Here is a 16039-nt window from a genome sequence, read left to right as displayed (position 1 = left end):
TTTCCAGCACCACACTCTTGACTCTAACGCGAGGATATATTTCCTTAGATGGGGAGACCAAAATTGCTCATAGGATTCTAGGTGTGATTTGACTGAGGCCTTTTTTGGTTTTAGCAATTGTTCTGTATTTTTACATTCTGTTTCATTTGAAATAAAGGCAAACACTCCACTTGCCTTCCCTAGGACCCACTGATCTTGTGTGCTAGCTTTTTGTGATTCATGCACAAGGATTCCCAAATTGCATTACTTCATTTTCCCAAATTATATTCCATCTGCCAGGTTTTTGCCAACCCTCATACACTGTCTGTATCCTTTTGTAAACTCTTTCTGTCATCCCCATTAGATGAGTTCCCACTTACTTAGTGTCATATGTAAACCTGGCGATAGTGTTTCACTTCCATCATCGAAGTCACTAACATATAATGTAAATGAATTGTGGCCCCAGCACTGATCCCTGTGGCACTCCACTAGATAAGGGGTTACAATCCTGAAAATGCCATTTAATCTCAACACTGTCTCCAGTTTGATTTCCAGTCTTCTGTCCATGCTCATATATTACCCGCAACACCATAGATTCTTATTAAGTAGCCTTATGTGCTAATTGGAAATCTAAATATATTATGTCTGTTGGTTCCCCTTTATCCTGTTTATTATTTCAGAAAAATATTTTTAAAAAATTGTTAGGCATGACTTCTTCATCGCGAAGTTATATTTACTCTGTTTGATTATATTGTATTCTAAATGTACTGGGATTACATCATTTATAATAGACTCGAACATTTTCCATTGGTAGATGTTAAGTTAAATGGCTTATATTTATTTTTTTTTCTTGCCTTTTTGAATTAGGATGTTACATTAGCAGTTCTCAATCTTCTGGCACTTTACAGCATCTGAGGATTATCAGAAATTTACTACTGTCCGATTTTTTTTTTTTTAGCCAATTTTGTATCCATGTTATTGCTGACCTTCGTACTGCATGAACTCTAATTTTGTATCACACTTTTGGAAGTCCATTTACACCACACTAACAGTATTGCCCTCACATTATCTCTTCAAAAACCTCCAGTAAAATATGACTGACTTAACTCCAAAGTGGTTTTCCATATTTTTAATATGACTTTTAATTTTGTCCTGAATAATACTTATAGTGGTTTCCCCACAACCAAAGTTAAACCAATAGTAAATTAGGCTTACTGTTACAAATGTTTTTGAACAGAGTGTAATATTTGCAATTTTCCGGTCCTTTGACACTATCTCTAAAGGCAGGGAATATTGAAAACGTATTGCCAGCCTCTGCAATTTCCCCTCTTATTTCCTTCTAAATCCTTGATTGCCATCCTTCTGGTTCTTGTGCTTTATCAACTATAAATATCAACAGCTTATCAAGTACTATTACGTTATCAATTTTGGATCCGGGTTTCCTATTCTGATACAGTTGCCTAGGAAGCATTTGCCTAACAAGTAAACACAAAGACCTCAGCAATGTCTCCATGTGTAAATTTCCTTTTTGGTCCCTATTTTTCTGACTTCTTTCATTGTCCTTTTACATTGATGTGTTTATGAAGACTTTGGGATTTCCATTGATGTTAGACTTTTCTCATAATCCCTCCTTTGCTTATCTCATAAGCTTTTTCACCTCACGTATAAACCTTATGCATTCAGCGTAGTTCACAGTTGTATTTACTAACTGTACCAGTCATAAGCACACATTTTATTCTTTAGCTTCTTTGTCATCCAGGGAGCTCTGGATTTGTTTGTGCTACTTTTTCCTTTTCATGAAATTAATCTTGACTGTACCTAAAATACTTCTCTTTGAAATTAATCCATTGTTCAGTTACAGTTTTCCCACCAACCTTTGTCCTAGTCTATCTGGTCTAGGTCTGTTCTTAGGAGAAAGTGAGGACTGCAAATGCTGGAGATCAGAGTCGAAAAGTGTGGTGCAGGAAAAGCACAGGTCAGGCAGCATCCAAGAAGTAGGAGAGTTGACGTTTTGGGCATAAGCCCTTCAGGAATGTTCTGATAAAGTTCTTATGCCTGAAATGTTGACTCTTGCTCCTCGGATGCTGTCTGACCTACTGTGCTTTTCCAGTGCCATACTTTTTGTCCTAGGTCTAGTCTTAGCCCATTGAAATCAACTGTCCACCAACTGAACATTCTGACTCTAGATTTACTGTTGCCATTTTATATTGTAATTCTACATCTTATGGTAGAGCCATCACTATCCTTTATATGTACCCCACTGACAGTTGATGTACTTGATATAACTCATTCCTAACAACTAGGGCTAGTTGTGCCTCCTTTCTTATTGGGCCAAATATATAATGCTGTAGGGAATTCTTCTGATAATCTACGAACATTTACCCTTTTTCATCATTAACATTACCAGTATCCCAGTCTATATTGGGTAATCAATATTCCCCATTATAACTACTGTGTGATATTTACATAACCCCTGTAATTTCCTTGCAAATAGGATCCTCTAATTTCCACTAGTTACAGTTTATAGATTGCACCATGCAATGCAATTGTATCCTTTTTGATCTTTAGCTCTAGTCAAATTAATTGTCCTTGAACTTTCTGGAATGGCTTTTTCTGTATCATTGCAATGCTCTCTTTAACTGATATCACCTCCTCTGCCTAACTTGTGGTGTGACCCCATCTCTGAATTTGGTGTTACCCATAAATCTCAGCCTCATGGTTGCACCACAGTGACTTCAGGAGTGCTCAAGCTCCGAAACATGGAGCTCAAGCTTGTGAAGCTTTTCATACTTGCGTTACATTGCTTTGTCTAGACCTCTTTACAAGTAGACTGCTTCCCGCATGCTGAAGTATGAGCATTCTGAGCAGCAGTGGTACGAATAGCCTGAAGGTGTGATTCCCTGAAGAAAGTGTCTAAGAGCCCAGTTACTTATTGAGGTGAAGGCCATAAAACTATGTCAGAAACTTAGAGCCATGGAAGAAACCAGATGGTATAATTTTAAATCATCAAAATCTTTTAACTGAAAACGGAATAATTCCATTGATGGGGGCCCTAAATAAGTTGCTTAAATTGCTCAATTAAGGTAGGATTGAGCAATATTGTTTTCTCTCAAACTTGGAAATTCTCTTCCCCAGACCGCAATGAGACTACACTCAAAACTACATGAGTGATTATTGGTCAACAAAGTAGTGGAGGGAGTTTTGTACTTGTGGTGGTGGTGTGGCGAGGCTATGATCTTATTAAATGATGAAACATGCCTGAACAGTCTATACTACTTATGAGAACTACCAGTGTTAATATTATATATTTTTAACTTTTCTGTTTGTTATTTTAACAATCAAGAACAAATTTAATTTCAAAGTAAAATACTGAGTATAGTGGAAATGAGGCAGACTAATTGACAGAATCCAAATGGCTTTTTCCATGTTCAAGGGCAGAGCTCTCAATTTTTCTACGTGAAAGCTGAATTATATTTGTACACTGAATAAATTAGTATCTCAAGCAATAGTAAAAACAATTATTTTCTCATCACTTTAGCACAGTTAAAACAATGAGAGTCAAAAATACTTTACTTTCATTACTCCCAAATTAGTGATGCAGAAACATTTGTAAGCCAGAAGTTATGCCATTCAGGTTGCGCATTTGTAGCAAGATACACATATTGGAATTTGCTCTCGACTCTTCTGTTATTTATTTATTTCACAGTATTGCTGAATGCAGCTTACCAGTCTGATGCAAATGTGCCAATGTCCATTACTAACTGAGATAATACAGAGTCCCTCCAGTTTTCGCACTGATCACTGAAATCCTGTGGGACTTCTCTTAATTTTGTGATTTAACATAATCATCTCACTGTGATCAGATCAGAAGAAAATGGTATCTCATTGGAGAAAAACTTTTTTCCTTCATCATTTGTTCATTTAAATGATAAAATAACTTAATTAATCTTGTGGAATGCTTCAAGTAAAATTATTCATTTTCTTGATTTGTCTTAACAAATTATTTTATTGTTTTTAGGTAACAATAGCTGCTTCTATGGAAAATGTTATTACTGCAGAGAATCAGAACCAGCCTGTGCTGATGGGCACATTATGGAAGGATCTGTGATACTGTGGCTACCTGACATCTGGCCATTACAAAAACATAGACACCCATGGGGCAGAACCTACAGAGAGGGAAAGCTAGCCAGGTATACTCCATCATTTAGCTACTTATTCCCCCAGATGTCTGTTAGCGGTTGTTTATTTAAGAGCAAAATACTGCAAGAAATCTGGAACAAACAGAATGCTGAAGAAACTCAGCAGGTCTGTGGAGAGAAAAACAAAGCTAATGTCTCAACTCCAGTATGATCCCTCTTCAAAGCTGAAAGATTTTGGAAACATTTTTTTAAATACTTTTGACAAAGGTGGAAGAGGAACAAAGGAGCAGATGGTGGAGAACTTATATTTATTGTACCAATACTTGGCCCTTCTTCAATGGCCACTCTCCCAGCCCCAAAGAAATAAGTCCTTATTGAAGATGAAATACACAATAGAATTATAAATAACAACCTTTCACATAGAAAGCATTGCAATGAGTCAGAGGTGATAACAGGCAAAGGTGAGATACTTGTCCACCTGGAGAACTGAAGGAATGAAACGGAGAAAAAATAGAAGGAAAGTTAGGCATATAGGTCACTTACCATCTCACCTGACTCATTTGCTGTGATAATTTTGCCAAAATCTTGCCCAACTCTGTCACCCTCGACCTTGGTGGTCAAGAAACAAAATAAATGTTTACTTTTGATGGGTGCCCTTGAGGGTGACTACTTCATTCTCACTGACTCCTTTATTTGGTAATGCAACTAATAATATTACTGTTTTATGATGTGGAGGAGCCAGTGTTGGACTGGGGTGGACAAAGTTAAAAATCACACAACACTGGATTATAGTCCAACAGGTTTATTTGGAAGCACTAGTTTTCGGAGCACTGCTCCTTCATCAGGGTGGTTGTGAAGCAGGACCATAAGACACAGAATTTATAGCAAAATTTATACTGTTTTAATTTGTGTTGACGTGAGCATTTAGACGCTCACAGAACCCCATTAAATTTAAAACCACATCTTACAAGGAAAGCTATAATTTTACAGATATCATAGTTTTTAAATTGGAACAGAACAATGGACATAAGATAGCAGAGGTTTTTTTTTCCAGAATAACTGATACAAGCTTCTACATATAAAAAGCTATCACCCTAAAGGCACTTTCCCCAAACCGGTGAGGTCACAAATAATGTATTTCAATCACATTTATAAAGTTAGAATACTTTAAGAAGACAGTTTCTACCCTGTTTATAGCATCTCAGATCTTATTACAGATTCAAAATTAGCAATAGACATTCATTATAGCAACATCTACAGTTTTTTTCCATCGAGTAGCTCCTTAACATGTGCAGCTTGAAGCTAAGATAAATTCACAAGTAATTCATTTCCTCTTTAATTTCATGTTTTCCTGGCTTCTAGATAGCTGAGTATTCCTTTGTTGACAGGTTTTAAAATGTTGTTTCTGTTCAGGATTTTTTCTTTCCTCCCCCTTGTAGCCAGCCTCTCTCTCAACCTGCTTGAAACTGCCTCCTCTCCCCCACCACTCCTGAAGCTTTCATTTCCAAATGACGAGAAGTAACAGGAACAGGAGTAGGTCTCTAAAGCCTACTTTGCCTTTCAGTAGAATCGTGGCTGATCCAACATTCCTTGAGTCCATTTTCCTGTATTTTCCTCATAACCCCTGATTCCCCAACTAATCAAGAATTTATCTATCTCAAGCTTAAACATACGCAAGGACTCTGGCATACAGCTGTCTATGGCAAGAAGTTCCAAAGACTTTCAATTCTCTGAGGGAAAAATTCCCCCTTATCTCAGTCTTCAATTGGTATCTCTTTATTCTGAAATTATGCCCTCTGTCTTAGACTCACCCATGAAAGAAAACATCCTCTTAGCATTTGCCCTGTCAAGTCCCTTGAGAATGCTATATGTTTCAATGAGATCACCTCTCACCCTTCTAAACTCCAGCATGTAGAGTCCAAACGTGTTTAGACTTTACTTAAAAAATAGTTTCTTCATATCAGGGATCATCCTCGCAAACGTTCTCGGAACTGACTCCAATGAAAAGATATCTTTCCTTAATTAAGAGGACCAAAACTGCTGGTCTGACCAGTTGTAATAAGACTCTTATACTCCAATCTCCTTGAACTAAGGGCCAACATTTTATTAGCATTGCTGATTACCTGCTGCACCTGTATGTTAGCTTTCTGTGTTTCATGCACAAGTACCACCAAGTCTCTTTGTGTTACAACTTACTGCAATTTTTCTCCATTTAAATAATATTCTCTCTTTTGTTCTTCCTTGTAAAATGAATAACTTCACATCTTCCCACATTATACTCCATTTGCCAACTGTTTGTCCCAGTACTGAGTCATGGGCTGTCCTGAAAAAGAACCACTTATCCATGTTTTCTATTCTCTACCCATTAGCCAATTGTCTATCCATGCCACTATACTATCTCCAACACTGTGTACTCTGATCTTATGGATTAACCTCTTCCTGAGGTCCCTTGATGAATTGCCTTCCTGCTTTCCTCAGCCCAGTGGTTTCCTCACTTACTCACAATGCCTACAAAGTGTCTCGCTTTCTCAGAGACTTCTTGCTGCATCCTGCTTTTTCCCAATTTACTATCTTTCACAATCATCCTCCTTTCTTACATCTCCAGCCCCAAAAAGGTTTCAGGAATGAGAGATTTGAACCTTACGATTAGGTCAAAGAATCCAACGTTGAGGGGAGAGTAGATATAGAGCTGCATGTGATTATGATAGTTTAAATAAGATAAAGAGATGTTGCTGATGATACAATTACTGGGAGATTTCGATTTGAGTTTTGAGCATGAAATGGGAAAGGTCAGTTTATCCAGATGCTAAAACTGCCCTACTATCCATTTCAGCACCCATTAGCTTCTATCAGATACCTATTCCTTTAATACCACCAGTTTGGAGTCAGCTTTAGTTCATTTGAATCCATCATCCATGCAGTTGTTCACTCCATACATAACAGTACAAGCTTTTTCCAGGCTTTTTCTCTTTACACCGTCAGTAAACTTGGATATCCCAAATTCTGATTTCCACCTGGTCCGTATTCTTGGCTTCATTATTCTTGGCTCACCTTCAAGGAGACTAATTCAATAGGCCTTTATTGTCAGCAGTCTGTGAATCTGGAAGATATGTGATCTGGGAGGCTCTCCAGATTTCACCAAAGATCCTCAGACAGGATGTTCCAAACCCACGACCACTTTCATCTGGAAGGACAAGGGCAGCAGATATATGGAAACACCAACACCTTCAAGTTCCCCTCCAAGCCACTTATCATCCTGACTTAGAAATATATCATCATTTATTCACTGACACAGGGTCAAAATGCTGGAATACCCTCTCTAATGGGGGGAGGGGTGCAATACAGTATTATGGACCAGATCAGACCTGCTCAAAATATTTTAAGAAGGTAGCCTAGACCCTAACATTTTCCTATTTTAAAGGCAAATGTAACGTGCTTGTATTGTTCAACCCTTTTAAAAAAGAGAAATTGTTGTTTATTTTATATTGACTAGCCTGCTCGGCAGCTCTGTCTTAAAAGAAAAACCTCTGAAAGCACAGTGGCAAGGCCTAGAAGATGACGGAGGCTTCATTTGTGTGTGTGTGTGTGTGTGTGTGTGTGTGTGTGTGTGTGTGTGTGTGTGTGTGTTTGTTTGGGGTGGGGGAGGTTGGTGATGGTTCTGAGGGAGTAAAGCATAAGGGCTAGGGAAAGTTGTAGACTCAAGGTAGGTGGGGGAGGGAGGTAGGCCAGGAGAGAGAAGCAGGCTCCATGGGAGGGGAAGAGAAAAAGGGTCTGCAAAGAAGTGATGATGGTTTTAAGCCTGTCAGCAAATGCCCATGCATTTCTTTTCTTTCAAATGTATGCAATGCCAAAATGAGCTAATGTCCAAGAATGAATTGGATATTGTGTGTGATGCTGGCAGTGGCTTAATAGTAGTAACATTGCATATTCAAATAATGTTACAGATTTGTCAGGAATCAACAAAATATTTAAAGCAAATTTAAACAGGAGGTAGTGATGAGAAAGGTAGCAAAACAGAAGAGTCTAGATTAAAGTGGCATACTGACTGTGAACATTGTCCCCTTTTTTTTAAGTGGGATGTGGGCATCGCTGGATGGCCAGCATTTATTGCCCATCCCTCTGTGCCCTTGAGAAGATGGTGGTGAGCCACCGCCTTGAACCGCTGCGGTCCACTTGCTGTGGGTTGATCCACAATGCCATTAGGGAGGGAATTCCAGCATTTTGACCCTGTGTCAGTGAATAAATGGTGATATATTTCTAAGTCAGGATGGTGAGTGGCTTGGAGGGGAACTTGAAGGTGTTGGTATTCCCATAAACCTGCTGCCCTTGTCCTTCTAGATGAAAGTGGTCGTGGGTTTGGAGCATCCTGTCTGAGGATCTTTGGTGAATTTCTGCAGTGCATCTTGTAGATAGTACACGCTGCTGCTACTGAACGTTGGTAGTGGAAGGAGTGAATGCAGTGCCAATCAACCGAGCTGTTTTGTCCTGGATGGTGTCAAGCTTCTTGAATGTTTTTGGGGCTGCACTCATCCAGGGAAGTGGGGAGTATTCTATCACACTCCTAACTTGTGCTTTGCAGATGGTGGACAGGCTTTTGGGAGTCAGGAAGTGAGTTACTTGTCACAAAATCCTGAGCTTCTAACCTGTTCTTGTAGGCACTGTGTTTACGTGGTGAGTCCAGTTTAAGTTTCTGATCAGTGATAACTCCCAGGATGTTGATAATGGGGTACTTAATGATGGTAACACCATTTAATGTGAATGGGCAGTGGTTAGATTGTCTCTTGTTGGCAATGGTCTTAGCCTGACATTTATGTGATGCGAGTTTTACTTGCCACTTGTCAGCCCGAGCCTGGATATTGTCCAGATCTTGTTGCATTTAGACACCGACTACTTCAGTTTCTGAGGAGTTGTGAATGATGCTGAACATTGTGTAAGCATCGGTGAAAATCCCCATTTCTGACCTTATGATGGAAGGAAGGTCATTGTTGAAGCAGCTGAAGAAGATTGGGTCTAGGACACTACCCTGAGGTGCTCCAGCAGAGATGTCTTGGAGCTGAGATGACTGACCTCCAACAATCACAACTATCTTTCCTTGTGTCAGGTATGATTCGAACCACCGGAGAGTTTGCCACCTCATACCCATTGATATCCGTTTAGCTAGGACCTCTTGATGTAACACTTGGTCGATGCAGCCTTGATGTCAAGGGCTGTTAGTCTCACCTCAGCTCTTTTATCCATTTTTGAACCAAGGCTGTAATGAGGTCAGGAGCTGAGTGGCCCTGGCAGAACCCAAAATGGGCCTCACCAAGCAGTTTATTGCTGAGCAAATGGTGCTTGATAGCACTTTTGGTGACACCTTCCATCACTTTACTGATGATCGAGAGTAGACTGATAGGGCGGTAATTGGCCAACTTGTGTTTGTCCTATTTTATGCGTACAGAACATATTTCGCCTTTTTTTCACATTTTTGGGTTGATGCCAGTGTTGTAACTGTACTGGAACAGCTTGGCTATGGTCCTTAGCTTTTACAATATTCAGTGCTTTCAACTGTTTCTTGATATCACGCTGAGTGAATTGAATTGGCTGAAGTCTGGTATCTGCAATGGTGGGGACTGCGGAAGGAGGTTGAGATGGATCATCCACTCAGCACTTCTGACTGAAGACTGCTGCAAAAGCTTCAGCCATGTCTTTTGTACTGATGTGCTGGGCTCTCCCATCTTTCAGGATGGGGATATTTGTGGAGGTGGAGCTGCCACCGCCTCGTGAGTTGTTTAATCAACCGCGACCATTCACAACTGGATGTGGCAGGACTGCAGAGCTTAGATCTGATCCATTTGTTATGGGATTGCTTAGCTGTCAATCACTTGCTGCTTGTGCTATTTGGCATGCAAGTAGTCTTGTTTGGTGGCTTCAGGTATGTCTGGTGCTGCTCCTGGCATGCCCTCCTGCACTCTCCATTGAGCCAGGATTGATCCCCTAGTTTGATGGTAATGGTTGACTGGGGATATGCCAGGCCATAAGATTACAAATTGTGCTGGAGTACAATTCTGCTGCTATTAATGGCCCACAGTGCCTCATGGATGCCCAATCAAGTTGCTAGATCTGTTTGAAGTCTATCCTATTTAACACATTGATAATGCCACAGAATATGGTGGAGATATTCTCAATGTGAAGGCGAGACTTTGCCTCTGCAAGGACTGTGCGGTGGTCACTTTTCACGATACTGTCATGAACAGGTGATCTACAGCTGGCAGATTAGTAAGGATGTCAATCCATTTACGCTATAGTTTCAAGTTATTTACTTGATCTTAAGTGTGATTTTCCAATATGCAATCTGTAAGAGTTTAGATGTTTAATTGTATGTTGTACTTTGCTTGAGCCTGGATGATCATATAGTCACCACATGGAAATTGGTCTGTGATCATGTGATCCATCATTCTTCATGTTTAGAATGTTTTTCTCTCATGTTGGTTCCTTCATCCCTGCCACAGACCCAATCTAGCAGTTGTATCCTTTAGGACCTGACCAGCTCGATCAGTAGTACTGCTGCCAAGCCACTCTTCGTGGTGAACATTGAAATCCATCACCCAGAGTACATTTTGTGCCCTTGCTATCCTCAGTGCTTACTCGAAGTGTTGTTCAACATGGAGGAGTACTGATTCATCAGCTGAAGGAGTATGATGCTAGATGGTAATCAGCAGAAGGTTTCCCTGCCTATATTTAACCTGAAGCCACAAGACTTCATGGGGTCCAGAGTTAATGTTGAGGACTCCCAGAGCAACTCCCTCCCGAGTTTATACTGCTGTGCCGCCACCTCTGCTGGGTCTGTCCTGTCAGTGAGACAGGACATATCCAGGAATGGTGACGGTGGTGTCTGGGACATTGTCTGCAGGGTATGATTCCATGAGTATGCTTATGTTAGGCTGTTGCTTGATTAGTCAGTTAGACAGCTCTCAATTTTGGCACAAGCCCCCAGATGTTAGCGAGTATGACTCTGCAGGGTTGACAGAGCTGTTTCTTTTGTTATCTTTTCAGGTGCCTTGGTCAATGTTAGGTGATCCGTCTGGTTTTACTTTTATTGATGTAAACAAAGTGAGACAGGGTAATAATAAACTACGGTTGATGAATACTATATTAAAGGGTGTATGGTGACATGTCATGCTAGAGAAAAATACATCAATAGTAAGACAATGGAAAAATTTTAAAATGGGAATTTAAATCAATACACTCGATCAAAATGTAAGGAGGGTTTGCAAGAACAGAGCTGAATGAAGTGAAGGATTTAGTGAGGTAAGATCCAAGGTACATACTATTGAATGATATAGACTTTATGTAAGTTAGAATTCAGGAAAGCAACAAAGAATTGTATGATAGAATTAAAGCATGGATATGCTCAGTGTTAGAGATGAGGTTGAAATGGAGGTGAGCTCTTGATACTGGATTTGATATGGCATTTAGGGCAGAACACAGTTTAAGGAAGTTGTCACAATTGATTGCACAATGCTTGGTGAACAACTGACTGTAAAGGAGGTTTGAATCAGCAACTGAGATTTGCAATTTTTGGCAGGTGTCCTTCATGCCAGCTCCAGCGAGTTTATTGTATTACAACTCCTGGGTCAATATATTTTCAAGACAAAGTGAGAAAAAGGATAAAATTGATTAAAACTTTGCACGCCAAACAACCTGTTATACAGAAAAAAAATTCACGAAGACAGCTTTGGATTTCGGAGCTTTATGAATTTTGGAAGGATTGTGTACCTGTATGTACATCAGCCCACGTGTAGAGTTTATTTTTAAGTTAACTTGTATCCTACAAAAGGAACTGCACTTAACGCAATGAAAAATATCTTATATTAAGCAATACTCAGAATTAATTTTGATATAATGGTATGTACTATAAGTTGTTTCAAAGTTGTTGGATATTGCATCTCGATGTATTCATTTTTTTGTAGGTGGGAGTATGATGAGAGTTATTGTGATGCAGTAAAGAAGACCCCACCCTATGATTCCGGCCCTCGTCTTCTGGATATAATAGATACAGCAATTTTTGATTACTTGATTGGCAATGCAGACCGTCATCACTACGAAAGTTTTCAGGATGATGGTGGAGCAAGCATGTTAATATTGTTGGACAATGCAAAGAGGTACATTACAGAAACTTCATTGTACACTTAATGGTCTAATTAGTAGAATAGCATTGTGGGTGATATTTACGAACAATATATATTAAGAATAGTTAAAATTTAAGATTTTTTTTCCTTCAAATAAATCCATTATAACAGGCCTTGTTTCATTTTGGTACATTTACGTCTATGTAAACCAACTTTAAGGGCATAGGATGGCATAGTTTTATGCAGTTTTAAAATAACTGAATTTATGATAGTAACGCATGAAACATTGGTGTTATGTATATCGTTTTTTATTATTGGTCTTTTATTGTTTTCGTGGTTTAGATTCTAAACTGTATTTTCCCCTGGGTACTTGAACATAATGGCGTAACTGACTCTCTCATTGACAATAACCCAACTTCTCATGAAGTATAGGTGATGGATACAGGAAGCCAATATTGTTTACCTGATCAATATTAGTAGTAGTATTGCAACATTGAATGGTGGAATTTTGCCTGTCTTCACTCCAGCAGCTAGTTCTTTAACAATGAAATCAATGGGAAGCACACCTACAGTTTTCCAGTAAGTTACTCATTGTGTCTGAATCATGTTGGTAAATTCTCATGGAATTTTGTCATATCCTTATGGTCTTGGTTTCACTGTTACATCATTTTAGTTTAATGGTTTCTCACTTTTATGTAAGTCATGCAATTTGTTAAATGGGAAGTTTGTAATAGAGTGATCGAGTCATACTTTGATTTAGTACATTTCGGATCTTAAAATTGAAACTTTTCATTATGGTAGTCACCCAAATTTTCAAGTCAGGATACAGCTTTAGCAGTATGTTTAATTGATGAGGCTATCAATATTTACCATTAATCCAGAAAAAAAGAGATCATCATCCAGAACATGCACATGCATTGTTAAGTGCAAGATCTAGAATTTATGTTTTGAGTTACCCAGCTCCTGCGCAGGCTGTGCCATAACAAAATCTGGCTGAAGGACTCTGTATTGATATACATTCAATGCATAAAACTGAGCCCTTACCCTGCCTATTATCTACCCATTGTTCGGGAAAAAGTAAGACTAATGCATTCTGTAGAAAATGACCCTAAAAATATATACAAGTGTGAAGTCTTTTCAGAAATTAATGTCAGTGGGAGTTTGTTTTAAGATTTTAAATGTTTTTTTCTCTTAGTTCTTTTGCTTATCTGATTTTGCTTCCTTTGCATGCATTAAACATTTTTTATACTTGCTGGTCTGTCACAGCAAGGGTTCTTCAATCTGGTTGCTGTTGCATCCTGTGCTGATACATTGCATAGGTGTCTGAAAGTGTCCATGCTGTATGTAATTCTGCTTGGAGCAATTCTATTCTCAAAAGCCCACTGGCCAGCTGTTTGCATGTAAATATCATTGCATCTTTACTACTGCATACTTAATTCTAATTCATATTACAGGGTAATTGAATGTGAAAGTCCTTACTCTTTCACATTATGTAAGCTGCCAGGGGAAACTTATAGAAATGGTGTCAACCTAATTTCCAGTAGAAATTTAGAAGTGCAGTTATGGATGTGGGCATGTCGAGATTATGTCACTGGATCTATAATCCAGAGATTTGAGAAAATTAGTTCAAATCCCACAATGATAACTGGTGAAATTTAAAATCACTTATTAACTTGGAATTAAGATCTAGCTTCAATAAAAGTGACCATAAGAGTATCATCGATTGTCATGGAAACCCATCTCATGGAAAGAAATCTGCCATCCTACCTGCCTGGCCTTCAGACCATAGCAGTGTGGTTGATTTTTAGCCATTCTCTACAATGATCTAGCAAGGTAGTTAAGGTTGGGCAACAATACCCATTTATCATAAAAAGAGGAAAAAAAACTATCACCACTGCTTGAGATGTAAAATGAGGCCTGGTGCTAATATAATCTACAGATAGCTTTACACAGCAAAACAGAAGTTTTGTATGTGGCATTTGAGAACTTTGATATTCTTTACTTAAGCATCCAAGTTGAATTGCCTAGCACTAACACCTGGGATAAGGATCTCTTCACCAAAAAGATTTTAAAATCATTATTGTCTTCTGTTTGTTTCTAGTTTTGGGAATCCAAGTTTAGATGAACGAAGTATCCTCGCAGCTGTTTATCAATGTTGCATGTAAGTGCCTAGCAGCTCATAAAGCTGCAAAGAAATTATTCAACAGGCATGAATTATTCTGTTGTGTAATCATCCAAGCTAAAGTCAGTTTTAAAAGATGAAAATAGGTGTCTGGTTGAAATGCAAAAATTCTATTTTATAGTCATAGAGTCATCGAGAAATATGGCACAGAAACAGACTCTTTGATCCAACTTGTCCATGCCAACCAGATATCCTAACCTAGTCCCATTTGCTAGCACTTTGCCCATACCCATCTAAACCCCTCCTATTCATATACACGTCCAAATGCCTTTTAACTGCTGTAATTGTACCAGCCTCTACCACTTCCTGTGGCAGCTCATTCCATACACGCACCGCCCGCTGTGTGAAAACGCTGCCCCTTGGGTCCCTTTTAAACCTTTCCTCTCTGAACCTAAACCTATGCCCTCTAGTCTGGACTTGCCACCCCAGGGAAAAGACCTTGTCTATTTTTCCTCCCCATGATTTTATAAATTTCTGTAAGGTCACCTCTCAGCCTCCAATGCTCCAGGGAAAACAGCCCCAGCCTATTCAGCCTCTCCCTATAGCTCAAATACTCCAACCCTGGCAACATCCTTGTAATTCTTCTCTGAACACTTTCAAGTTTTGCAAAATCTTTCCAATAGGAAGGAGACTGGAATTGCACGCAATATTCCAAAACTGGTCTCACCAAAGTCCTGTACAGCCATAACATGATGTCCCAACTCCTATACTCAATGTTCTAACAAATAAAGGAAAGCATACCAAACACTGCTTTCACTATCCTTTCTCCCTGTGACTCTACTTTCAAGGAACTATGAACATGTACTCCAAAATCTCTTTCTTTAGTAACACTCCCCAAGACCTTACCATTACGTATAGAAGTCCTGCTCTGATTTGCTTTTCCAAAATGTATTTATCTAAATTAAACTTCATATGCCACTCCTCAGCCCACTGGCCCATCTGATCAAGATCCTGTGGTACTCCGAAGTAACCTTCTTCGCTGTCCACTCCACCTCCAATTTTGGTGTCATCTGCAAACTTATTAATTATACCTCCTATGTTCGCATCCAAATCGTTTATATAAATGACAAAAAGTAGTGTACCCACACTGATCCTTGTGGCACTCCACTGGTCACTGCCCTCCACCACCATCCTCTGTCTTCTACATTTGAGCCAGTTCTGTATTCAAATGGCTAGTCCTCCCTGTATTCCACGAGATCTAACCTTGCTAACCTGTCTTCCATGGGGAACCTTGTTGAACACCTTACTGGAGTCCACCGCTCTGTCCTCACCAATCTTCTTTGTTACTTCAAAAAAACTCGATCAAGTTTGTGAGACATGATTTCCCACACGCAAAGACGTGCTGATCAGTCCTTGCCTTTCCAAATATATGTAAATCCTGTCCCTCGGGATTCCTTCCAACAACTTGCCAACTATAAATGTTATGGTCATCGGTCTATAGTTCCCTGGCTTGTCCTTACCACCCTTCTTAAACAGTGGCACCACGTTAGCCAACCACCAGTCTTCTGGCACCTCACCAATGACTATTGATGATACAAATATCTCAGCAAGGGGCCCAGGAATCATTTCCCTAGCTTCCCACAGAGTTCTAGGGTACACCTGATCAGGTCCTGGGGATCTATCCACTT

The 16039-nt window shown here is 39.4% G+C and overlaps 1 protein-coding gene across 4 annotated transcripts in view; it reads left to right on the top strand.

Annotated features, from left to right (window-relative positions):
* Positions 1-16039, top strand: part of fam20b (FAM20B glycosaminoglycan xylosylkinase) — a 162279-nt gene that overhangs the window by 122844 nt on the left and 23396 nt on the right. For 3 of the 4 annotated variants that reach the window (XM_072573451.1, XM_072573450.1, XM_072573449.1), the window contains 3 exons: positions 3998-4169; positions 12071-12262; positions 14331-14390. In XM_072573451.1, the coding sequence (XP_072429552.1) occupies positions 3998-4169; positions 12071-12262; positions 14331-14390 (424 nt within the window). The remainder of the gene's footprint in view (positions 1-3997; positions 4170-12070; positions 12263-14330; positions 14391-16039) is intronic. The other variant, XM_072573452.1, reaches the window with a different exon arrangement.

Source organism: Chiloscyllium punctatum, chromosome 7 (assembly GCF_047496795.1).
Source record: "Chiloscyllium punctatum isolate Juve2018m chromosome 7, sChiPun1.3, whole genome shotgun sequence".
Lineage (NCBI taxonomy): Eukaryota > Metazoa > Chordata > Chondrichthyes > Orectolobiformes > Hemiscylliidae > Chiloscyllium > Chiloscyllium punctatum.
This window is presented reverse-complemented; position numbering and strand designations above follow the sequence as displayed.